General features: G+C 35.3%; 1 protein-coding gene across 2 annotated transcripts in view; it reads right to left on the bottom strand.

Annotated features, from left to right (window-relative positions):
* LOC127562389 (solute carrier family 22 member 1-like) overlaps nucleotides 1-27,688 on the bottom strand; it is a 64,630-nt gene that overhangs the window by 19,270 nt on the left and 17,672 nt on the right. For both annotated transcript variants that reach the window (XM_051998052.1, XM_051998051.1), the window contains exons 2-10: nucleotides 25,580-25,683; nucleotides 22,338-22,492; nucleotides 21,317-21,485; nucleotides 19,026-19,140; nucleotides 18,384-18,493; nucleotides 15,119-15,333; nucleotides 12,666-12,774; nucleotides 9,736-9,848; nucleotides 607-703 (exon numbers count right to left, since the gene is read on the bottom strand). In XM_051998052.1, coding sequence (XP_051854012.1) covers nucleotides 607-703; nucleotides 9,736-9,848; nucleotides 12,666-12,774; nucleotides 15,119-15,333; nucleotides 18,384-18,493; nucleotides 19,026-19,140; nucleotides 21,317-21,485; nucleotides 22,338-22,492; nucleotides 25,580-25,683 — 1,187 coding nt within the window. The remainder of the gene's footprint in view (nucleotides 1-606; nucleotides 704-9,735; nucleotides 9,849-12,665; nucleotides 12,775-15,118; nucleotides 15,334-18,383; nucleotides 18,494-19,025; nucleotides 19,141-21,316; nucleotides 21,486-22,337; nucleotides 22,493-25,579; nucleotides 25,684-27,688) is intronic.

Below are 27,688 nucleotides of genomic sequence, written 5' to 3'. Positions count from 1 at the left end.
CTAATAAATAAATTAATGTGTAAAAATTAATATTACACATAATATTACATTCAGTTTAATACATTGATCTATATAATCTCTCCAAACTCAATCACATCATAAATAGCATCTTTCCCCACTTTGACACATGCATTCTCCTTTGAACCACTAAAACCACCAAGGTTATTAACATTTTTTCTGGGTCCTGAAAAATAAGCTTCTGTTGAAAACAACATGAAGTACAAACATTTGGGATCATTCTCAAAACAGATCAAAGGTTTTTGTTTGATTGGAGATTTTTTGTTTGGTTTCCCACAGATTTATAGTCCCCTATAAATCAGGAGGAAACCTATCCCACTAGGAGAGGACAACCGTTCTCAGAGAACTTCCTCATTCTGTTGCCTCAGTTTTAAACAATGATTGTCATCTCTAAATGTATGTTCCTTTCCTGACACAAAGGTCCACCTTCTCTTCTCCCCAGCCCGATGTTAGTAGTGGAATTAGGAACTCCTGCCTCGCTTCTCCTTATAGGAAGCAGAGAGCTAAAGATGCAGAAGCTAAAGCCTGATCCTTTGCAGATGGTATTTGTGATGAAAGCTTCCTGTCCCTGCAGTAGCAGCATCTCACCCCAGCTTCTCAGCATCTTCAATGGTTTCTGGTAACATCTTCCCCTTTGTTTCTGGTAGACGCAATACCATTCCACCAGCAAGGACACCAATCAAAGCTTCAAAAAAAAAAAAAAAGTATATTAAAAAAGGGTAAGAGAATTAATGAGCAGCAGATATTTCTGAGATCATTTTAAATTTGATGGTAATGATGTGGATCACATTAAGGGAACCATTGTGTTTAGACATTTACAGCTTTATCAGGCCCTTACACTGATTGTATCAAATTAATTAAGGTAGGGGGCCTGGAACTCATTTTTTATCAATGAATTCAAGTCAAGGAGGTGTGGGGAGAAGGGTATGTAGCAGATTAGAAATTTTTAATTGTTCTTTCCCCAAAAAAAGAAACCTTTTTTCATAACATACAGGAGGAGAACTGAGTTTAGGATTAGAAGAGGCAATTTCATATTATTTTTTTCCCTCCCACATAATGAGGAAGGCTGCTGGCAACTTAAATACTAGGAAGTCAACCCACGGAGTCTGATTCCTCATGGACATCCTTACAAGTCCAAGGCCAGACAAGCCAATGTCCTCAACCAAATGTAATTCATTACTCTAAAGGGCAGTTGAGCATAAAAGGCCTGGCACGTCTGAGTAAAGAAAGTTCCTTGCATGCTTGACCTTAACGTTTAGATAGGCTCAAACCCAGAAGGTTTATGACAGCTCTAAAAAAAGGCTCGCCCTTGTTCTCAGCCCCAGGCTTTCCTGATACGGAAGCAAGCAATAAAAAGGGACAAAGTCAAGGCTCCAGAACAGGACTGGTGGTTTACAACCTTCAGAATCAGGGATGGGGAGGAGGCTATAAGGGCTCACAGAAGGAATCTCCAAGGCTCTCCAAACCAGACCATTCCTGTCTATGACACAGACAAGAATGAGCCCCCCAAAAACATGTGAATCATTGCAATAGCAGTGAAGTTTTCCCTTCAGAACAGGTGAAATGTGTCTTTTTGCTCCTAATTTTGCCTTCCAGGGCTGAGCAGAACAAAGCTAATCTCTCTTACACCTTAAAACCCTTCTGATATTTGAGAATAACTATCGTGGACTGGCATGTCTTCTCATCTCAAGCTAAATGCCCCCTCCTTCTTTGTACTCTAAATGTTTAATGATGCTTATTGACAGACTGAAAGATCCTTCTGCACATCCTCATATACCATATGATCCTCCTCTTCTACATTCTCTAGCTTCTTAAAGTCCTTCCCCAAGGCAGCAGAGTGTAGTGAACAGACTGCAGCCCAGAAATCGGAAAGAACTGAGTTTAAGATCTGTCTCTAACAGGCAATGACCTTGTGTGTGACCTTGAGCAATTCAGTTAATCTCTCCCCCTGGCAAGTAAAGTTGTCGGTTATATCAAATAAGAGAAAGAAAGGAGGGGGACAAAGGAAAGGGGGGAAATAAAGGAGGAGGGAAAGGGGAAAAGAGAGGAGGAGGAGAAAGGGAAGAAGAGGGGAGGAATGGAAAGAGAAGAAAACTAGAAAAGGAAAAGGACAGGAAGAATAGAAAGGGAAGAAGAGGGAAAGAGGGGAAAGGAGAGGGAAGGAATGGAAAGAAGAAGAGGGAGGAGTGGAAAGAGGAAAAGATAGGAGGAAGAGAAAGGGAAAAAGAGAGGAAGAGAAAAAAGGAAAGAAGAGGGGAGGAAGAGAAAGGGAAAAAGGCAGGAGGAGGAGAAAGGGAAGAAGAGGGGGAAATGGGAAGGAAAGAAGAGGGAAAGAAAAGAAAAGGAGAAAGGAAAGAAAAGGGGAGGGTGGAAAAAGGGGAAAGAGGATAAGATAAGAGAGTCAGAGGAAAGGAAAAGTAAACAGAGGAGAGAAGAAAGGGGAAAAGAAGGAACGAAAAAAAGACAGAGACAGGGAGAATAGAAAGAAAGAAGGAAGGAATAGATAAAAAGAAAGAAATAAAAATGAATAAATTAATGAGTGAGTAAATTAAATAAATTTTATTGGTAATTGCAACTAGGTAGAGAAACAGTCCAAAACTACAAGACAGGTCTTGTCTTCAATCTTTCTTAATTAGTATCAGCTAACAGGAAAAACACATGATAAAGGTAATCACCACAAATGATGATGACCCATTAATAACTTTGGTGGGGAGGACTGGAATATATGGATGGTCTCCCATATATTGTATTGTTAATAGTTGCTTAAATGTGAGATTGATTTTAGTGTTTTAACATTTTAATTTATAGATGTCTTAGAAAATACTGCGATGTTTCTAACTATGGTTACCAAATATTTTAATATAGTGAAGTAAACATCAAGAATATTGCATAATTGAAGAAAATTGTTGCTTTCTGCAAGACCCCACTTACTGTAGAATTGTGCCTTCGTTGAGTGTTTGTTTGCATGTCAATGAAATCAGGTTAAAATCACCAGGGCAGCCGAAAGGGAAATAAAAAAGTCAAGTAAGGGCAATGTGAAGTCTAGAGTTGGATGAACCAAGTAAGAAGAGCTCTGTCTTCCAGTTGGGCTTTGGTGGGAGCTGAGGAAAGGCAAGGAAGGGGTGCAAAGATGGATAAATTTGTCAGTAAAGGATGGACCTTGTTTCAAAGTCTGGCTTGTACCACTCTCTCCCTGAAAGAGCTTAGGCAACCCCTTTCCCTTTGGAATAGGACTAAGTGACCTAAAGGTCCCTTCCAACTCTAAATCCATGCTCCTGTGACTTCTGACCTATGTTCCCTCCAGCTAATTCTGTGAGTACATGAATCCCTTTGGCAAATCTCTTCAGCAGAGCAGCCAGAAGTAGCCCAGCACAGTGGGGCCATCTGTAAAGCAGACAGCTAGATCCAGAGTCAGGAAAACCCAAGTTATTATCTGACCTCAAACCCTGACTAGCTGTGTGACTTTGGGCATGTCCCTTAGTCCCTATTTACCTCAGCTTCTTTAACTGTAAAAGGAAGTGATAATGATATTACCTACTTCCCTGAGTTATAGTGAGGATCAAATAAGTTAATAATATTTGTAAAGGATTTTGTACAGTGCTTGGCACATAGTAGGTGCTTAATAAATATTTGTTTTCTTATTTCCTCCTACACTGACTGCCTCAATGAACAAGCTGTCCACACAAAGAGGGAATAGAGTAAAGCAGATTCAGCCTATAGGTAAGTATAAGATTAAGCAATTTTAACCCAACCATATGATTATTAAACAGAGGACCCTTACTAGTCATGTCACATTAGGCAACTCACTTAACACCTCTGAACCTCCAGTTCAAATGGAGAGGGAGAATAGGGAATATTGAACTAAACTTCCTTTTTATAAGGAGAAGATAAAGAAAGCAAGAGGTTAATTAGTTTGTCTATAGTCACAGAGTCAGTTTGGGACAAAGATGAAAATAGAGTCACCAAGTGAAAAAGGTGCTGAATTGGGGATTAACGGACTTGAATTTAAATTGTAGCTTTCTCTGTTACTATTTGTATGACGGGGCAAATGATTTAACCTCTTAACCAAAAATATGGTTTTCTCATATTTAAAAAAAGATGGTCAAGATCAATGACGTATGAGTTCACTTTCAGTTCTAAATTGATGACCCCATGAATCCACGGCTCTTGATTCCTAATTCATTATTCTTTGTACCATAATGCATTGTGTTTTTCTAATTTTACTTCTCAATATCTTAGGGACAACTAATCCACTGTAAGCTTCTAGACCCTGATCCTTTTGTTTTATAGGCAAGGGAGAGAGAAGAAACAGGGAGAAGATGAAGGAGGTACCTAAAGGATACTTGCCAGCCTCTCACCTCATCTCCCTGGGCATAGATAAAAACAAAATGGAATCCAACTGGCTCACAACTCTCTAGGCTGGCAGTGACCACAGCTCAGTAATTACCCAACTAGAATTGGTAAATGTCTAACAATAAAGTTTATGAGGGCAAAAGGGACTTTCTCCATCATCCCTCATTTCTGCAAGGACTTGATGTCAAGCAACCTACTAAGAACCAGGGTCTGAGAGGTCTAAGAGTTAAGCCAGCACCCCAGAGTACCCAATAAAATGTTCAAAGTATAGTTCTTCCACTAGAAAATTGACTGTACTCACTTAACTATTCTTCTTCTCCTCTTCTTCTTCCTTCTTTTTCTCCTTCTTCTCTTTTTCCCCCCTCCTTTTTCTCCTCCCTCCTCCCTTAGCTTTTCTTTCTTTTATTTCTCTTCCTTCCTCCTCCTCCTCCTTCTCTTTCCCTCCCTTCTCCTTCTTCTCTTTCTTCCCCCCTCCTCCTCCTTCTTCTCTTTCTTTCCCTTCTCCTTTTCCTCCTTTTACTGCTTCTCCTCCTTCTTCTCTTTCTCTCCCCTTCTCCTCTCCCCTCCTCTTTCTTCTATTTCTCCCTCCTCCTCCTTCTTTTCTTTCTCCCCCTTCTCCTTTTCCTCTTTCTCCCCTTTCCTCCTCTCCCCCTCCTCCTTCTCCTCTTTCTCCTCTTTCTCCCCCTCCTCCTTCTCTTTTTTCTCCACCATTCTCTTTCACCCTTTCTCCTTCTCCTCCTTCTCCCTATTTTTCCTGCTATTCCTCTTTTTGCTTCTCCTCCTTCTTCTCTTTCTCCCCCATCCTTCTCTTTCTTTTTGAGAGACAATTGGAATTAAATGGCTTGCCCAGGATTACACAGCTAGAGAATATTGTGTCTGAGGCTGCATTTGAACTCAGGTCCTCCTGACTCAGTCAGTACTCTATCCACTGTGCCATCTAGCTGCCCTCAACTATTCTATTCTTTATTGAAAAAAACTGCAACTCTTTTCCCATGGCCTCCCCTATAGTCAGGAAGTAATAGGTTTTGAACTCAGTACTCGAAGTCAGTTCCATCTCTATCCATTGCCCTATATTTTCTTTCACTAAGATATCATCCATCTTTGAGAAGGTACCATTGTAAAAAGAGACCACAAACACAAAGGAAAGAATTGTTAATGGTGGAATTTCAGGCACCAGTTGAGAAGATATTTTGTGATAAAGAAGCCTACTTAGCAATACTCAAATCATATCATGGAGTCAAAAAACCTGGACTGAAGTTCTGATCCCACTAATTATGCCTATGTGACTTTGGGCAAGTCATGCAACCACTCAGTTTCCTCATCTTTCAAAACAACAGTAGACAGCAATTTTCATGAAGAAATAACAAGAAAAAGAACTGGGAACATTACTTATGACATCTTGTGTCTCTAAATCAATGTAGAATTACAAATTAAACTTGACATTTTAATAAAAGATTATAAATTTAATCTCATAATTATCATCAATATTGTGAGATAGGACTCTTGAATGGAATATGTCAATGAAAAAGTATACCTTATTCAAAATAAAATGATCTAATAAAAGAAGTAAAGGAACAGTGCTAGGTTACAGGAGTAAATATATCTGGCACCTCAAGACTATATAAAAATTCACAAACTTGGCAAAAGTGACTGTGCATCATTTTTAAGTCACCTAGTTTCATAGTTTGGATTTAATCTTTGACACTTCCATTTCTCTCATACACATGCCCTCCATCCTAAATTCTCCATATCCAACCAGTTGCCAAATCTTATTGATTTTGGCAGTCCAATAAAAAACTTACCCGGGGAAAGAAAAATAAGAATTCTTGAGTAACAGAACCATTTCTTGTTTACATTTCTAACTTCTGTAAAGCTCAGAACAAGGTTTCACATTTGACATGGTTTTAATAAATGTTTGTTAAATCAATACTGAACCTGAAAGAAAGATGTAAATAATTAAAGGGATATGCATTGCATGTGGTTAGGTTGTACCGATATGATATTTTTAAAGGATAATGAGCCAATTAATTTGCTGATTTAGTGCTATACCAAACTACTCGGGTTATTTGATAGACCTATACCCAAAAAAAAAAAAAATCCATTTGAAGCAACCAAAATTCTTAAAGCTTAAGGGAAATAATGAAAAAAGTAGGAAAGAAGGAGACCTAGTTCTTCCAGGCTTCAAACTTTCTTATAAAGTAATAAACATGAAAACTATTTGATAGTGATTAAAAATAGGAAAGCAGATCAAAGAAACAGGATAAGGAAGAATTTGAAACTATTTAACATCAGAGCCTACTGCTCAATAAATGTAAGGAAATCAATCTGTAGGGAAAGGACAGCTGAAAATTTTGAAAGTAATTTGGTAAAAAAAAAAAAAGGTTTTAATCATCATCTTATATCATATACCAAAGTTCCAAATGGATACATGATCTAAGTATAAAAAATCTTATTATTAAAAAATTAGAGGAAAAGGAAAGGAGATAATTTTCATATCTCTCACTATAGGGAGAATTCTTAAATAAGAGAGAGAAGAGTGATCATAAAAGAGGAAAGAGAAAATTTTGACTACATAAAAGTTAAAGTTTTAATTCAACAAATGTAACCAAGACAAAGGAAACTTTCAATTGAGAAAAAAAAAATCTTTGTAGCAAATCTCTTTGATAGAAGCCTGATATCAAAGACATATAGGGAAATGACACAAATATATAAGATCGAGAACCTTTTTCCAAAAGATAAGAAAAAAAACATTAAAAGTTTTCAAAAGAAAATCTGCAAACTATCAATACCCAACTAAAGTATTGCTCCACATTCAAATTATAATTGTTATAATTATAACAACCAGCGAACTGTTAAAGATGACAAAAGAAAGAAATAATCAGTGTTGGGAAAGCTCTTGAAGATGCGCACACAAATAAGCTGTTGATCTGATTATGAAGTAGTCCAACCAATTTAAAAAATAATTTGAAATTATGTAAGAAAAGTCAATGAACTGTTGCTTTGATTCAGAGATTTCACAGTTAAGCATATAATCCTCTCTTCCTGCTCCCCGTTCCTGTCTGAGGAGGCCAAAGACAAAAAGAATAAACCAAAATATTAACTGCAATACTTTATGTGGGAGTTAAAAAAAAACTAACTAGAACCAAAGTTGGCATTCATTGTTTGGAAAATAGTAAGCAAACTATGATATAACTCTAATAGAGTATTTTGAATTAAAAACTAATGAACATAAGGAATTTAGAGAAACATGGGAAGACTTGAATTGATACACAGTGAAATAAGCAGAATCAAGAAAATTATTTACATAAGGACTAGACCAACATAAATGAAAAGAAGATGGGGGAAAATGCTAAAAACTATACAAATGTAATGTCTTGACCCATAAGAAAAAGAGAGGAAAACTTCATATTTTCCTTTTTCTTTCAGAGATATGGGAGATTATGGATTCAGAAAGTAGTACGTGGTATCAAATGGTTGCTGTGTTAGATCTTTCTTAATTCAACTGTCTTGCTGACATTTATGTGCAAATGATTTGATAAAACAGAAGACATCAATAAGAGACAGACAGACAGACACAGACAAGACAGAGAGACAGAGACAGAGAGATGGAGAGATAGAGAGGCAGAGACAGAGAAATAGAGACAGAGACAGCGACAAGGGGGGGAGGGAATGAGAGAAAAGAGAGAGAGAAAGAGATTGTGGGGAAAAAATCAAGGCTACAGAGTTCGCTATCTTATATACTCCAATTATGAAAGGACATGTATAAAAGATTCATATAATCAAGGACAAATACAGAATACTAGCATAATCCCATAAAAATAATGCCAGAACTTTCCAAAATAAACTAAGATTGTAGAAAATGCTAAAGACAACCAAAAATAAAAGATTTTTAGAGAATTGTTTTTATTCTATTCCTTAATCAGACAAGTAAGTTAAAGAAGACTTTTTTGCTCAAGATAAATAGGAAAGATGGTAAGAGAAGGTCTAGTTGCTTTAAATATATTTATATCTCTGAGGGTAAATGGATTACATCAAAGGGGACTGAAAATACTAGCTAATGTTATTGTGAATCTATTATTTGTTAATTTTGGGAAATTAATTATACAGAGAGAGGTGCAACAAAATTAAAGATGATCAAATTCCCTGATTTTCAAACACATAAAATAAATACACAATAGTTCAGAACCTCTAGGTTGGTGATCTTCAGTTCCTGGGAAAATTCTAGAACAAACAATTCAAGATTATAAGTAAACACTTAGGAAAGGAGACAGTGATTCTCAGGACCCAGAATTAGTTCACTAAGAATAAATGTTGCCAAACTCTTCTGGTCTCTTTTTTATGGAAAGGGTTATTAGAATGGCAGATCAAGAAATATTGTAGGTTATCTTAATTTTAGCACACTTTTGTGTGCTAAGCTCTTTTGCTATACTTGTAGAAAAAATGTAGAAATATAGGCTAAATGAGAATAGCTAAATGAACTTATAAGATAATATTTTTACTAACCAGCACTCATATAATACTTCAAGTTTTACAAAGTACTTTACATATGTTAACTCATTTGATCCTCACAACAACCCTGTGGGACAAATAAAATAGTTATTCTCATTTTATAGATGAGGAAAGTGAGGCATATATAAGTTGAGTGACTTGCTTTTAAATATCAAAGGAGTTTGTATTTTATTCTGTAAGTAATAGGGAGCTATAGAAGCTTCTTGAGCAAGTGAATTACATGAGCAGATTTGTGCTTTAGGAATATCAAAATGCTGTTAATAAAAAGTTTTTTAAAAAAAGGAATATCAAAATGGCAACTGTGTTGGAGAATGGCATTCAGAAAGAAGAGTTCTGGATACAGTGGGGCTAATTAGGAGGTCATGGTAACGGTCAGGATCAGGATTGGAAAGGGACTAAATAAAGCTAGTTATGCTTTGAGTGAAAAGAAGGAACCAAATATAGCATCTTATGAAGGTAGAATTGACAAGATTCAAAACCTAAATAAATGTGGGGATTAAGAAAGAGTAAATAATTGAGGATAGAGTCAAGGTTTTAAATCTGTCTTGAACCTGTTGAGCTGGAGATGTTGAAACATCCTCAAGTTATTCAGAGATATATAGCATCTGGTTAACTCCTATATTGACAAAGTTTTTTTACTAACTAGATGCTAGAAAAAATACAGGTTTTTTTTTCTATGTTGCTTAAGTATTGCAAGTCCTATCATCCTCTAAATTTCAGTGCCCTGAGGAAAAGCTCCTGTCATCTCACCTTAGTTATGGTTCTGATGACTGAAGTGGGAACCTGAAACTTCCGTAGGCATTGTCATTTGTATTAGACAGAACCCATCTGCCATAGCATTGAATGGAATCTTACCAAATAAAATAAGGGGTAGCTCATGCCAAATTTCTGTCAGTCTGAAGACAATAAAAGGGGTTATGATTCCACCCGCATCACACAAGGAAGAACAGACCATCACTCCAAGGTTCCTGATAAAATGAAAAGAACAAAAAAAGATTAAGCTCTTTAAGTTACCCAAATGTCAAACTTATACTATAGTAAATGAAACATCCACACCTTTGAAAATATATGAAATATATGAAAATTAATAGAAAATTACCACTAAAATAACCTGAAAATTTGATTTAAAAAATAATCACTTAATGATCATGGGAAATTACACCAAAAACAATGGCAGAGTATTACACAGTTCTGTTATATACTTCATTATGTAGCTTTGGACAACACAATGGATTTCTATAAGTCTCAGTTTCCACATCTGGAAAATAGGAATAAAAGTAATAATACATATATTACTGAGGCAATAGAATGTAGCAGAAGGAGGACTGGACCCTACTCTCAATTTCCAACTTTACTATCTGATATGCCTTCGAACAATTTCCTTAATCTCCTGGGCATTCATTATCTTATTCAGTTTTAAAATGAGACAAGAAACTTAGACTAGACGAATTTCAAGGTTCCTTCCAACTCTGTATCCTATGATCCAACTTCACAGAGCTATGGTAAAGGAAAAACAAGATAGTAGAAGAAACATATTTCCTAAAGCAAAAAGCACTCATGGTTATCATCCTAATTTTTTAAAAGAAGCCTTGTTAAACCTATATATCAACAGACTTTCTTCACAAATATTCAGGGTCCTTCAGAAGACTATATTATTTGACTTTTTTCCTTTTAAGACCAAGCTCACAGAATTTTTGGGTTTTTAAGATTTAAACAAGCCCTTGGGGACCAGTGGCCATGACAATGGAACTGTTTTGCTCTGCTATTTTTAGACTTCTGGTTCAGGTCTGCGAGAGACACACTGAATTCAAGAGAGAGCTTTGTGCTTTAATTTTTACCTTGCAAGTTTCCAATCAGTTTCCTCCCACTCACAAGCACTTGAGAGAGGGATAGGGAAGAGGCAGAAAATATTAATAATAATAATTCACATTCCTATGATACTTTGTAGCTTGTGAAATTATTTTCTCCCAACAATGCTGCAAGGGAACTAATCAAATATTATTATTCCCCATTTATAGCCAAGGAAACTGAAACTCAAAGAGATAAGGTAAAGATAATTTTATTAATAATAATAGATAACATTTATCTGGTGCTTAGAGGTTTGCAAAACCCTATAAATATTATCTCATTAGATATGTGCAAAGTCAAAGGGCTAATCAGCAGCAGAATGTGGACTTAACAGGTCCTACTATATGCTATTACTGTACTAAATGAGAGAGGAATGGAGAGATTAATAGGGAAAAAATTGAAAGCAGAGATAGTTAATCAAGTGGTAGAATCACATAGCAGATGTGAACCTGATCAACATCTTGTTTTGTTCTATTGGGTATAAATGGACTTTCCCCAAACTGGGAAACCTTAGTGATGACAGGATTTTGTTTGTACCTTTCTGGGTCCAAGTTCAAGCTCAGGCATTTGATCACCATGTGACTTTCCAGAAGATATTTAGTCTATCTGCATTTCAGTAATGTAGAGGGTGATGTTTGAATAACCTCCCTCACAGGGCAATTCTGGGAATAATTGTATTTTGACATAAATAATATAATGCATTATGGACACATTGTAAAGATATATATGCCATCTATTATGCAGTATAGTAATTTGTGTGACAGGTATAAGTCCACTATACCACATTTTTAATAATGGTTATATATTATATACTACAAGACATATATGATCGGAAAAAACAGCAAGCCAAACCTGGACTGAGAACAAGATGCACAGATAAGCAGTTCAAGTGTGGCTCTCACAGCTGGTTTAAAAAAGAAAATTTTGAGAAGGGCCTTCAATAGTTCTATTTAAAAAAAAAAAAAAAAAAAACAACCAACACCCTAAGGGAGAATATGGATACAGATCATACAGAAGGAGAAGGTATAAACAGGTTGCTCTCTTCATTAGTGGAAGAAATGCTGACATTATGGATCCATTAAACAAGTGCTGCTCAAACTTTTTCCATCCTCGAATACTTTTCTTCTACAAAATTTTTATGTGACCTTGGCTATATAAGTACATAGATAAATATATAAATCAAACATTTATTGATAATAAATCAAAATTTTGTGATTCCCCCACATTCAATAATGAGATCCCATGTGGGATCACAACTCAGTTTAAGAAGCCAAACATTAAAGTATTAAGTTTATTTATATGTAGGCTTTATCTCCTGTTTGTGATTGTAAGATCTCTCAAAATTGACACTCTATTTTCTTCAGTATTACATGTGCCAGGAATGCCTATCATATGCTCTAGAACACAGTAGGTTCTCAATTTTTGTCAAGTGAATTCAATTTTGTCCACTGAAACCACAAATAGACCAATCTACATATAGTACTCTATATGTGGATCAGAAAAAAACATATGCACATGTGTGTACATACATAAATATATATGTATAAATATATAATATATAAATATATGTATATATTATTACAATATGTATACATCATCTATATTATATACATAATTATATTTTTATATAATTTTTATTTTATAATAATTATTAAATATAATACATTTATATATAAAATATAATAAATACATTATTATATGAATGGAGAGACAGAGAGAGGGGAGGAGAGAAAGAGAGAGAATAAGGGAGAGGGAGGGGGAAAGAGAGAGAGAGAAAGAGCTCAAAATAAGCCATCTGACCTACTTCAATGAAGTACTTCTAAGTAGAAGTATCTAAGGAGAAATAATTAAATCTGTGTAGCTCACATTAATCTGACTTACCCACCAATTTCAGGAGCCATACCTAACTTTTTTCAGATTTAGAAAGAGTCACTCACCTGATAAATGTGGGATATAATTCTGCATTCACTAAACAAACCATCTGAAACGCAATAGTAATCCCCATTCTACCAACACATGCCACGGTTACTTTTAACCAGTGTATATCTGCAAAGAAAATACAGAGAAATTGTTTGAAAGATGAGCAAGAACTCTGCCCTTTGGGTTACATTAAAAAACCATGATCGTCATATTACTTCATAACTGGTTTGGATAACCTAAGCATCCATGAACTAAAAAAAATGGCCTCTTTGATTAGTCCAAAAATATTTCTCTACTGATTCAAAGCAGCTATAATGGATAGTGTTGGATATAAAATTTAGAAAACCTGAGTTCAAACCTATTTCAAATATTTTGTCAATTATTTACAAGCCTGTGTACTTTGGTAGGAACTACAATTTTGTAGAGACTCTAAGTTAAGTCAAATGTTTTTAAAGGAAACTAGATAGGGACATGGGCCTCAGTTTTCTTATCTATAAAATGGGGATAGTAATAGTGCCTACCTTTCTCAGGGCTGTTGTAAAGACCAAATGAGATAATATATGTGAATATTAATAATAAATTCACAAGTATTAATTATAATTATATATAAATATATTTATTTATTTATCATAGATTGATTATGTTGAAAACAATAAGTGCCATAAATTATTGTCAGAACTCAAATATCATATAACCCTGAGTCTATGATCAAACAGACTACTTATAAGATGTAGAGATGGTACCAGATCTTTATCCTTGATTCCAGCTACACATTGTTGATATAAAACTTGACTCATTCTTCTCAAGGCTTCATTCAAGAGAGAAAATAGGTATCTAAGGACTTTCTTTACTTTGACGAATTCAGTGCCTCTCACTTCACTTACCTTCTTTCCTCAGCTTTCTCTTTGAGAAGAAATTTAATGGATAAATCAAGGACTTGAGAACTCTTTCTTGGGAGCAGACAAAGACCCAAAACAGCAACCCACTATATCTCCTATGCCAGAAATAACATGTTTAAAATCTAGGATCTACAGAGAGATGATTGTTTTTAAATTCTAGACTGTATCATCTAAAATATCAAACTCATTGAATCCTTAATACAAATACAACCCACACACACTAGAAAAGTAGACAACTTTAGAAGCAGACTCATTTCTCTTGTTATAGAGTTCTCTGATGTGTACTAAATTCTAAATCTATACTAATTTGTCACCTAGGACAGTAAATGCCATAATGGCAGCATGCATCATCTTAACTAATCTTTGTCTTTTCCCCAGCATCTAGCACAACACCGCCACAAAGTAAATTCTGAATAAATATTTGATTGCACTATAATTTTCAAAAAGAAAACTACCTTGCCTGCAGAAAGATGATACAAAGAAGATTAATTCCTAATTTTTTAAGAGGGCTTTAATCTCATTCCTCTACTTCTACTTGAGTAATCACCATTCTGTGAAACCCTCTGTTTTGCTTCCTCTTTTTGTAATGTCCTATAAATAGGAAGTGCTTAATAAATGCTTATTGAATTGTTTTCTTCAGTTTCTATTTAAAAGGGAAAAAAGAAAAAAGGAATTAGTAGTTTTTCTAAGGGAGGAAAGAGGAATAAGCATTTATAAAGTACCTATTACATGCCAGGCACTGAGCTAAGTACTTTACAAATATCATTTCATCTGATCCTCATAACAACCCTAGGAGGTAGATATTGTTATTATTCTCATTTACAGTTGAGAAAACTGAGGCAAATAAGTTAAGTGACTTGTGTAGGGTTAGGGTTTGCCAGTGAGGATAGATTTGAACTCAGGTTTTTCTGACTCTAGATTCAATGCTCTGTACCACCTAGCTGCCAGAGAAAGGATTGAAAATGAATTACACTCACCTCCAACTCTACTTTTTCTTTTTCTTTGTCTATTGATATCATTACCATAGAGAGCTTTGGTCAGAAAATTCTTCTATACGCACAATCACTAATTGCTCTTTAATTTTTGGCATTAGAAAATTGTCACATCAAAATCAGGTTCAATATATGTCCAGAGGCAAAATTGGACCCAGATCTTTCTCATTCTAAAGCCAGCTCTCTATTTATCATGCCACCGTGCCTCTCAAGTTCAGGATAAGCAAGATAATCAAGAATCCAAATTTTATGAGGCAGTTTCTAAAATATTATTCACAGAAACTGTGTCAAATGACCCAGAGTTCTAATAGGTCCAATAAACAGTTCATGAAAACTTAGGAAAATAATAAATTTTATCTTCTTGTTTATTTAAAAGAATTAGAATTGACAAGGAATGTAGGAGGAGGTTTATTTGCCATACTTAAATTTGGGAAGAATTTGCCTGGTTCTGTTTATCTTGGATTACAACAATGAGTAATATATTATACTTTACTTTCTCTATTCTAGTTCCAAAAGCTTATCAAAGACATAACATTTCCCAAATGGACAAATGGGAAAATAATGAAAATGGACACTCACCACTGGGGATAAATATCATGATAGAGCAAACTATCCCTGCAATAAAATTGGAGGCAGCCAAAGGATAGCGGCGACCAACGCGATCAATGGTGAAGATGATGATCAGAGCAGCTGGAAACTCAACCAAAGCAGAGTAGAAGAAATCCAGGTAAAGGTTAACAGCTGTGGCCCCCATGTACATAATGAGACCTTGATAAAGCACAGAACTTGAAAACCTGAACAAAAAATGATGCCTCGAGTTACAATTAGATTTCTGGAAAAATGAGGAATTTGTGACCTTTTTTGAGAGAAGGAAAAGGGAATCAGCATTTATGAAGCATCCACTGAATTAAGCATTTTGCAAAAATTACCTCATTTGATTCTCACAACAGTCCTGTGAGTGGGTGCTATTATTAACCTCATTTTACAGTCAAAGAAACTGAAGATGATAAAGATTACATTTCTTGCCCATGGTCCCACACTAGTAACCATGAGTGGGATATGAACTCAGGAAATCACAATTCCAGACCCAGAGCTCCATCTACTATAATTTGCTAGTTTTTCTTCCTCACAGAGAAGAAAATGCTTATAAATATGACTTATGAAAAATTAACATCAGGTATTATTTAGAACATAACAGTAATCAGAGAGAAGATTTAAGAATAATTGTCAGAATTTTTAAAACAGTTCTTAATGCTAAAGTTTTTTTCAGGAAGAATATCAAAATAAGATTTTATGAACTATATCCAGGCTTTCTTTAAGATCAAATGTGCTTTTAAAAGCCATTTTCTCTTTTATCCTGTAGTGTTTGTGTTCATATTTGTGCTAAATAAGATAGCAGTCTTTAGATTATAGCATATGGACTTAGTATAGAAACAGATAAAATACTCTAAGCAACATTAAGGAAATTCACCAAATTATTTTAGAGGAAACTAACTATAGAGTTTTTAAAATGTGTTTGGCCCTCATTTATGTACTTTAAAAGTTCTATTTCATTCCTTCGTTCTTCTAGCAACTTGGGATTACAGTAAAGCATTCAGGCTCTTGATCTACCAACCTTTACTCTCATCTCATAACTAGGTTTGGTTTTTTCTTTCACTTTACTGATAATGCTTCTTTTATTCCATTTTTTCTTTGACATTTCTCATTGGTAATATGTTGCAGCCAGCTTACATAGACCATTTGCCCCCCAACCCATTACTTGGTCTATTACTGGACAACTATTCTATCCAGGAAACAAAATTGGATCAACCCATTTTAAAAGGCTGATTTTTAAAATCTCTAAAATGTCAATACAGAAAAATGCAAGATCATGAAGTTTCTTAAAATCAGGGCCTTTCATTTGTATTTTCTGGCTTGGCAAAATGGCTGGCAATCTTGAACACCAGACTGATTGTGTCTCGTTGAGGAACTTGAACCTTACCAGCAGGATGAATACAGAGAGGCTTGGAGAGACTTACATGAACTGATGCTAAGTGAAATGAGCAGAACCAGGAGAACATTATATACTTCGACAATGATACTGTATGAGGATGTATTCTGATGGAAGTGGATTTCTTTGACAAAGAGACCTAACTCAGTTTCAATTGATCAAAGATGGACAGAAGCAGCTACACCCAAAGAAAGAACACTGGGAAATGAATGTAAGTTATTTGCATTTTTGTTTTTCTTCCCGGGTTATTTTTACTTTCTGAATCCAATTCTCCCTGTGCAACGAGAGAACTGTTCGGTTCTGCAAACATATATTGTATCTAGGATATATTGCAATATGTTTAACATATATAGGACTGCTTGCCATCTAGGGGAGCAGGCAGAGAGAGGGAGGGAGAGGAAAAATCGGAACAGAAGCGAGTGCAAGGGATAATGTTGTAAAAAAAAAAAAAAATTACCCTGGCATGGGTTCTGTCAATAAAAAGTTATTATAAAATAAAATTAATTTTTTTAATTTAAAAAATAAAAAAATAAAAAAATAAGTTACCAGCCAATTTAAAAAAAAAAAAAAGAGAGAGAACTTGAACCTTGACAAATTGGCTTTTAGAGCTCTAAATAATCTGGCCCAATTCTACCTTTCTGGCCTTCTCACATCTCATTCCTCCATATACTCTGAGATGCAGTAACACTGACCTCCTGGCTGTTTCATTAGTAAGTCACTCCATTTCTAGACTCAGGACATTTTCACTATTTGACTCCCAAACCCAGAATACTCTTCCTCTTCATCTCTGCCTCCTGACTTCTCTGGCTTCCTTCAAATCTCAACTAAAATCCCTTCTTCTATAAGGAGACTTTTCGTATCCCCCTTAATTCTAATTCCTTCTTTGTAGATTATCTCTTAGTTTATCCTGTATGTACCTTTTTTGTACACAGTTGTTGGCATTTTGTCTCCCATATCAGATTGTGAGCTCCTTATGAACCAGGACTGCCTTTTGCCTTTCTTGGTATCCCCAGTGCTTAGACAACATAATAGTCACTTAATAAATCCATATTCATTAATTGATTATATTTATCATTTGTACATAATGGTTTATGGATCGCTACCCAACTAGAACTGTGAGTTCCTTGAGAGCAATGACTAGAATGTATTTTGGAGGGGGTAGAGAATGTTTCTTTGCATTCCTTGTACTTAGCACAGTATCTGGCATATAGTATTAGTGCTTAATAAATGCTACTCAACTTAACTTAAGGAGTAGCAATACACGTAGGAAGAGAGGCTAGGAATCTGGGGACAAAGGAATACAGAAACATGAGGGAGAACCCATTGACTTGGACTCAGTTCCCTAAAGGGAAGTCATCACATTCATGAAATCCCTCCAGGGAACAATGTGCATTGAGCAACCAAAAGAGGGCTGCACAGAGGAATTTCTGGATCAAATCAAGAGCTGGAACCAAGGAGCAGGAGCAAAAAAGAGAGTCATGATGTGGATGATCAAAGACACACTGATGCTATGAATTCTGTTAATTTTCCCAAGGGAGTGAAGAGGGTAGATTGTTTTTAATTTGTCTCTGAGTACTTTCTACACAGATGTGTGTGTGTGTGTGTGTGTGTGTGTGTCTGTGTAACCTACATATTTCACTCACTGACTTACAAGTGTCTTTCTTCTTATGCACTCCTTACAGAATATATAGAGGAATTCATAACTGTATTATTTATTAGAATAATTCATACACACAATTCATCAAATCACTATTTAGTTTTCTTTTTCAGTCTGAAACGTCCTAGTCTCCTTAACCAGTTGCCAAATGGTCATTCCTTGTCTTTGGGTTGGAAAATTTCAGAACTTTTCCTTACCAGATGTACATCAGGATTAAAGTGTACCGCCTTATCTGTGGGGTTCGGAATAGGTCTCTGAAGGAAGGACTCAGCTTTTCAGTATCATCATCTTCTTCAAGAGAAAGAGTCTAGAAAAGAGATATATCATCATAGAAGACTTGTCCCAGAAATGACAAGATCATGTGGCAGATGGCTTAGGTGTGGGTCAATTTTCAAACCAGTCTCTGATTGACCCAAGGATCTTTAAATGCTCCAAGTTATCCAACCTGAAATTCCAGTGCAACACACGGCTTCTGTTCAATAGGAAATACAGTTATTGCCTTTGGAAATTTTAAGGCAAGAATTCAAATGTGAAGCAAATCTATATCACACACACAGGATAAAAGCCAATTATATCTTTATACTCCTAGACTCAATATCTTTTTTCCCCCTAACTCTATTACCTTGAGTTTAGAGGCATCCAGGTGGTTCAGTGGTTAGAGCCTGTAGTCAAGAAAAGCAAAGATCAAATCTGGCCTTATGAATTTGCTAGCTGAGTGACCCTGGCAAGCCTTAATCTAAGGAAATGGCAAACCACTGCAATATCTTTGCCAAGAAAACTCCATGGACAATATGATCCATGGGTTCATGAAGAGTCCTTCATGACTGAATAACAATTACCTTGAGATTAGCAGGCAGTAGTTTCCCATTCTTTTGGGCAATGTGGTCCATTATCTTTATTGCTTTGGTTTTTTTCTTCTGTGACAACAGCCATCGAGGAGATTCAGGTACACACCTGTAGTTATAAGCAATGATTTGAAATTTTGTTCATTAAAAATAAAGGGTAAAAAAAAGGGAGTGAATGGAAGTGGACCTGTGACTTCATTGTTATAGGGAACTACAAATGAAGAAATTCTCTCAACCAAAACAAATCTCTAGCTGCTCTGCAATTTATAGTCTTAAACCAGGAGTTTCTCCACCATTTTTTGTAGCATGGACCCCTATGGCAGTCTTTGGACCCCTTCTCAGAATAATATTTTTGAATAATTGAAGGAGATGCTAACGTTCATTTAGATGAACTTTATTTAGTGAAAATAAAGGTGTCATTTTTTAAGCCATCCAGCTTCACAGACTCCTTGAAATTTATCCATGGTAGGTTCTTGTCTACCAGTGAAGGGAGTTGTCTTAAAAAACTACTTCAGGCATTGAGAGTTGGCTGAATCACACTAATTCCAGAAGCACTCAGTGTTAATAGCCCACATTGTTGTTATATAGAATGAACAGTATCTAAGACCCTAAGAGAACTCAACTGAGCAAGCACTAATTAAGGGCTTCCTTTGTAGCCCTTCATATATACTCAATGATCTAATGGTCTAATGGGGGTGGGGGAAAAGGATCATTAGAAGGCAGATAAAATAGGATATAATTTAGAACAGGATGGAAACAAGGGAGACTTCTTCAAATTAGTTATATCCAATAGGAGGGAAAGGAAGGAAATGAATATTTATATATTGCTTACTATGTGCTAAATATTTTTTTTGCAAATATTATCCCCTTGTATCCTCACAACAAACCTGTCAGGAAAATGCCAGAATATTTGGGTATCTAGAACAATGCCTGGAACATCTAGATTAATATTTAGAACACTATCCCTAGAACATAGCAAGTCTTTTTAAAACATGTGATCAATTAAATTAAATTAAGAATAAAGAAGAGACCAGATCTTCTGGTCAAGAGGCAGTTTGGCATAATGCATAGAATTCTAAACATAGAATTAGGAAGACCTGAGTTTCCAATATCACTTCAGACTATTACTAATTGTATGTCCTCAATTATATATCTCTCTGCCCTGCACCAAAGACAGAGTTAAAGAGAGACAGAGAGATAGACAGGCAGGCAGACAGACAGAAACAGAGAGATAGTGACAGAAAGACAGCAACACACAGAGAGATAGAGGAGAGAGATGGAGACAAAGACAGAGAGAGACAGGGAAAATATAAAGGGAGGGAAGGAGGGAGATAGAGACAGAAATAGAGAGAAGAGAGAAAACAGAGACAGAGAGAAGATGGAGAGAAATAGAGACAGAGAGAGAAAAAACTCACATGGATTAGGTCTAGATCAAAATTGTATCACGCCTTTACATTCTCAGCCTCTCCCCTCGACCCTGAATTATTCAAATAGCCTGCAAATGTTAGTCTATTATAATCATTTACCAGCTTTGTCTCAGTCTTAGGCTTCTTGCCAGGAAATATATATTTACATCCTTTCTTAACCTCTTTCCTTTAATCTTTTATTTAGGGAGAATCTGCTGGACTCAATGGACAGAGCATTTAGAACAGGAGTCAGTCTCAGACACTAACTAGCAAGTCACTTAACTCTGTTTGCTTTAGTTTCATCATCTGAAAAATGAGTGGGAGAAGGAGATGATAAACCACTCCAGTAGCTCTGCCAAGAAAACCCCAAACGGGGTCAAGAAGAGCAAGAAACATTTGAACAACAATAATTTGTATTGCATCCTATATTTAGTAGATAGTCCTTGGAGTTTATTCAGCTAGGAAGCAACATGGTCAGAATAGTACTTTAGGAGAATCATTTTGACAGCTACAGAGATGATGGCTTAGATAAGGTAGACTTGAGGAAATCAGATCATACTGGAATCTGTCGCACTGGCCCCAGTGAGAGATGCTGGGGGCCTAAATGAGGGTTTTGTCTTTGTCTTAGTGGTATTTGGCCCATGAATTATTGGCCCCTGATTAGATACAAGGAGTGAGAGGGAGGGTTTAAGGATGGCTCCAAAGATATGAATTAAGGTGAATTAAGGAGAGTTCTTCCCTCAAAAGAAATAGAGACATTCAATAAAGATATAGGTTTGGGGAAAAGGATAATGCAGATCCTAAGCCATCCATGTCTGTTCCTTCTGGGTGAGTTGCTCTATTGCCATTGAAAATGAAAAGGAGCAATGTGGTACTTACCAGTAATAGAGCAAAAAGAGGAAGGTTGGGACAGAAACAGTAAGCTGGAGCCATCGCCAGTGGGGGATCATGTAAGCAATCCCTGAGAGTACCACAAGGCCAACAGTAAAAACCATCTGGTAGAGAATAGCCACGGTTCTTCTATATCCTGGACCAACAAATTCTGTGACTAAAATAGAGATTTTTTTTTACTCTTAAGTCATTTCCAGTCATGTCCAACTCTTCCTCACCCCATTTGGGATTTTCTTGGCAAAGATATTGGACTAGCCTGCCATTTCCTTCTCCAGCTCATTTTACATGTGAGGAAACTGAGGCAAACAGGGTTAAGTTACTTGCTCAAGGTCATACTACTAGTAAGTGTATGAGGCCAGATTTGAACTCAGATTTTCTTGGCTGAGACCCCAAACTCTATCTACTATACTATTTCACTGCCCACAAAATAGAGACATCCATGGTCATCGATGCAGATTATAACCAGTAGGAAAATGTTATACCCTTTGCTGTCAGAAACTTGGGGTTCTGGAATCTTTATTTTCTCAAAGTAAGATTAATTAGACTACCTTTTTCTAGGACATATTAGTTTTCTCATGGATAAAATTAAGGCCTTGGATTTGATGGCTTCTAAAATCCTTTCCAGTTCTAAATCAATGATCCTATACAGTCTTGTGATTTAGGGTTTCCTTCTCAATCTTTAAAGGACACTTTATATATAAATATAAAATATTTATCCATTCCTCAGGTTTTAGATATTGGTTGTGGGGGGGCTTTATGAGGAGTTTTGTTCCCTTTAATAATGTTCTTTCCCTTTAGCTCTTCCTATATTTCCATCTCAAAAATATTAAGTGTCTGAAACTGGATTCAAACTGGATTCCCTCTCTTCCATCTTCCAACTGTGCTCAAAAGTAGCTCTTTCTCCATCCCTCATGCATAGTAACAAAAATAACCTTTCTGGCCTAGTCCCAAATTTATCATATCCTCTAACTTCTGTTTTGTTTGAGTTGATGAAACCATCAATAATTACTTAAGATGTATCCAGAGATCCAGCTCCCCTTGCTGACCAGTCCTTGCAGCAAACGAAAAATGAGCATAGAGACATAGTTGGGGGAGATGGCCATGAGGACTCCAGACAGAGAATTGATGAAGACTGTAATTAAGAGACACACTTTGCGACCAAACCTGCAGAGAAACAAATGTAGTGATGAAATCAAGACCAAAATAAAAGATTTTTTTAAAATTGAAGAGGGGGCAGTATGGCAGATACAACAGAATGTATGAGCAGAGCTGAGGACTACTCATCTCTATGGGATTTTGTGGTTTTATCTAGAAAAGGCACATTATTAAGATTATCAAGAAAAATCTTTTTTTTTTTTTTACTCTGCTTCATTGGCACTAAACTCTCAGTGGTATTTGGCCCATTGAAAAGGGGCATAATCAAAACTATATTGTTAGCATAAAAAGAATGTGGAACTTGGAATCAAAGGATCTTAATTAGAATCCAAGCTCTCCACTCACTACTACCCATAAACCCACTAAAATCAGTGAAATATATCTATGATCTATATAATATATAAATATATGATATATGTGGTATATATGATATATATTTGTGATATATTTATATATATTTGATATATGATATGTAATATATATTTGTGATATGTTGATTAATATATATGTATGTTATATTTGATATAAGATATATTTGATGTATATGATATATATTTATGATATATTGATATATAACATATACATGTATGGTATATTTGCTATATGACATATAATTGTGATATATTCATATTCATATATTACAATATATATACATGTGAGGTATATTTGATATATGATATATCTCTGTGATATACTGATATATAATATATGCACATGTAGTATATTTGATATATGATATATGGGATATATATATATTTGTGAAATATATACTTGTATGGTATACTTTATGCATTATATATGTAATATATAACATATATTTGTGATATATAATATATGTGTGGTATATTTTGTGTGTTACATATGTTACATATATGATATATTGTCATATAATATATAAATTTATTGTATGTTTGAGATGTGATATATGTGAAATATATAATATATATTTGTGATATACTGATATATAATATCTACATGCATGGTATATTTGATTATGATATATGTAGTATATATGATATATATTTGTGATATATTGATATATAATACATAAATTTATGGTATATTTGATGTTTGGTATATATGATATATATTTGATGTGACATAAATCTATATACGTAGACATGTGTGTGTATGCATATATCCATATATACATACCCCACTCCCACCCCAAAGAAACCAGGACTGCATTGTAGTTAGTTTTCTATGGCTGCCATGAATTCAGATGATTGGGGCATAAGGAGTGGGCTGAGGGATTTTTTTCTTGGCTTCTTCTGTGATTTGTATTTGCATATTGTCTGCCCCATTCAATTTTGAGTTCTTTGAGGGTAGGAACTGTTTTTTGCCTCTCTTTTTATTCGGAGGTCTTAGTACAGGACCTAGCAGTGATTAATAAATGCTGATTTATTGATTGATTGGTTATTTCTGAAATTAGACAAGATCATGCATGTTCCGTGTGGTATAGCTGTAGATTTGATTGATTATTTTATCAACGTAGTTTACTAGTGTGGTTCAGCCACTCATCTGGATCCCCAGAATCTTGGAGAGATGTTGGAGACACAGAAGGACAGCCTGTGTCCATCAATACTCAGCTAGTATTAGGCAGGATCAAACCCAGATTTTTGCAAAACCAAAAATGACCCCCACTTCTTGACAGTGTCATCATGCCTCTTCATAAGGGATCTTAGTCTTAGAAACAAAGGTGGAGTCGTTGTATGACAATATAATTCAATTCAAATAAACATCATTAAGCAATTACAATGTCCAAGGCATCTGAGGTTATGATGATTAAACCAAACCAGTCTTTGAAAGAGATTACACTCTTGTGAAATGAGGGATAACAAAAGGGTAGAGCAAAGCCTGCACTAGTTTCCCAGAAATGTCACTGACTCAGAGGAGCATCTCCCTACATTGAGTCAGAACCCCCTTTACAAGATTTATGAGAAAGGGGACAAGAATAGCCCATGAAAAGGTTGTGATCTCTTCCAGTGAAAGGGTAAGTATTCAACCCAAAATGGTGCCGTGGAGAGAGTGCTGAACTCAGAGGTTTCTTTGTTGTTCACTCATGAACAACATGTCTAGTTCTGTGACCCCATTTAGGATTTTCATGGCAAAGATACTGGAGTAGTTTGCCATTTCCTCTTCGAACTCATTTTACAACTGAGGCAAATAGAGTTAAGTGACTTGCCCAGGGTCACACAGCCAGGAAGTGTCTGAGGCTGGAATTGAACACAGGAAGATGGTCTTCCTGACTCTAGGTCTGGCCCTCTAACCATTTTACCATCCAGTTGCCCAAATATTGCTCTATGGGTAAGAGATGGGTCTTGAAGCCATGGCTTCGTGGAAACAAGGGCAGCTCTCTGTTCATCACACCATATTGCATCTTATGGTAAGCACAATTATCTTTCTGGCAGAATATTGCCCAATTGCGGTGGTGAATTTGAAAAGTGGAGGGGTATAATCTGAAATGTATCCTTCTCAATCTTATCCTAAACATGAAACTAGTTGGCACAGTGATTAAAGGTGGAGTCAGGAAGTCAGGAAGGCCTGAATTCAAATCTGTTCTTTAATATTTGTTTGTTTACTAGTGGTAGGACTGGACAAGTTCCTTATCACATATGTCTCAGGTTTTTCAGCTGTAAAGTGGAAATAATCATGGCACCTACTTCTTAGAATTGTTATGAAGATCAAATGAAATTATATTTGTTTCTTTTTTAAGTTATTGTAAATAAAATTGTTTTAAATTTTATTTTATGATCCATTAATATTTAATTGCATTCTAGTCCAAGCCAATTACCTGATCTGTTCTAAGTTAATCCTACCCTGGTATAAAAGCCTTTAATTAGTTATAAGGTATTATATTATTAAACATCAAGATAGCAATGATGATATCAGAGCCCAGTTCTTCTGATTTCAAATCCATTATTTTTTCCCCAATACTCCATTGACTCTACTATTTCTGTTTAAAACACAGTAACCACAAATTCTTGAATTCTGAGATTATATCAGATTTCTTGTGTATTTCTACATAGCATCTAGTTTGGCTCTAAGAAGCAAATATTTCTTTAACTGAATTGGGAAAATGAAGTCTCTACATACCTGTCTGCTACATAGCCAATTCCCAGAGAGCCAAGAAAGAATCCCACATTTACACAGGATTGGAACAAGTCCACCTTCCAAGCATCGGCACACACCAGGTTAAACTGGAGAAATAAACCATTATTAGAAGAAATACAATTCCAAAGAAACAAAAACTATTTTGTAATCCAGAGCTCACTTAAAGCCAACATATTACACATCACTTAGGCACATCTCATGGGTTCTGCCTGTCTTCATCTTTCTTTTCTTAGAAAAGATCTATTGTAGTAATTGGTATTATAAAATATTTCTTTAAGAATTTTTCTGCTTCTGATATATATGTCATCTTATGTTTTCCAAACTTGATATTTTCCATTAGATTTTAAATTGAAATAAATTTTAGCAATTATCTAAGCCAACCCTCTCATTTTATCGATGATGAAATTGATTCTTAGAAAAGCAAAAAGACTTTCCCAGGATGATATAACTAGTAAAGACTAAGCCAGAATTTAAATTCAGGTCACTAAATCCAGTGCCTTTTCTACTGTCATACCATTTGTCATGTAAGAGGCATTTATTTTTTCAAATGTGTTTGATGGAAGGACATGGCATATTTATTAGAAGAAGCAGGAATAAATTTGGAGCAAGATCAAGTGAATTGCTACTAAAGAGAATGACAGAAAACTGGAAATTGCCCTGATTATATCTATTACACAATTGACTTTGGCAATTTGCCTCATGGTGCTTTCCTCTTAACCTTCCTAATTTCTAATTTCCTTCAAACTCAGTTCAAATGTCTGCATGAGGCTTTCTTGATCATTCTTAGCTACTAGTCCTTTTCTATTCCTACTCTAGGTTATCTTATATTTGTTTTGAATATGTTTCATATTTGTATACATATGTGTATAGTTCTCCATTTGGACTATCTCTCCCAACTCATAATTACAGATTGTGTCCCAGAGGATGAGAAAAGTTTTGTTGAATGACTACCCCAAAATTCAAGGTAATTTTGTACTCCTATTTCTCATGAACCTTCACCTGTGCACATACCTTTAATAGTTAGCCAGTAGGAAAAAAAAAATAACTCAAAGCAGAGACATTTATTGACATAGTTTTGTAAGAACAATAGCAACAGATCACCTCCTAATAAAATTGTGGTTGAGTACTCTCCCACAACTACACACAGCATCAGTGGAAACATTGGTTACATAAATGGTGAATACTAGTAGAGAGAAACACTCATACTAATTACATGTGGCCAAAGTAACTCAAAAGGCACTGGAAGTAACCAATACCCTTTCCCTTTTCATGTTATACTCACACTACTCTTTTTGATATAGTGTCTCTTAATTGTTTTGGCAGCTGTCTAAAGAATGATTTGGAGAGGGGACCCTGGAGGCAGTGAGATACATTAGGAGACTTTTTTAATAGTCTTGGTTGAACAGACATGGTAGTGATACCTAAACTAGGTAGGATGAAAACAGAAAGAAAATTACAGACCAATCTCCCTAATAAATATTGATGTAAAAATCTTAAATAAAATATTAGCAAAGAGATTACAGAAAATCATTCCCAGGATAATACACCATGCTCAGGAATGCAGGACTGGTTCAATAGTAGGAAAACTATTAGCATAATTGTCTTTATCAATAACAAAAACCATAAGATCATCTCAATAGATGCAGAAAAAGCATTTGATAAAGCCAACACCCATTCCTATTAAATACTAAAAAATATAGGAATAAATAGACTTTTCCTTAAAATAGTCAGTAGCATCTATTTAAAACAATCAGCAAGCATCATATGTAATGTGGATAAACTGGAACCATTCCCAATAAGATCAGGAATGAAATAAGATTGCCCACTATCGCCATTACTATTCAATATTGTATTAGAAATACAATTTTGGCAATAAGAGAAGAAAAGGAGATTAAATGAATTAGAGTAGGTAATAAGGAAACCAAAGTATCACTCTGCAGATGATATGATGGTATACTTAGAGAACCCTAGAGAATCAACTAAAAAATTATTAGAAATAATCCACTTTAGCAAAGTTGCAGGATACAGAATAAATCCACATAAATCATCAGCATTTTTTATACATCACTAACGAAATATAACAGCAAGAGT

This window comes from Antechinus flavipes, chromosome 4 (genome assembly GCF_016432865.1).
Source record: "Antechinus flavipes isolate AdamAnt ecotype Samford, QLD, Australia chromosome 4, AdamAnt_v2, whole genome shotgun sequence".
Taxonomy (NCBI): Eukaryota; Metazoa; Chordata; class Mammalia; order Dasyuromorphia; family Dasyuridae; genus Antechinus; species Antechinus flavipes.
This window is presented reverse-complemented; position numbering and strand designations above follow the sequence as displayed.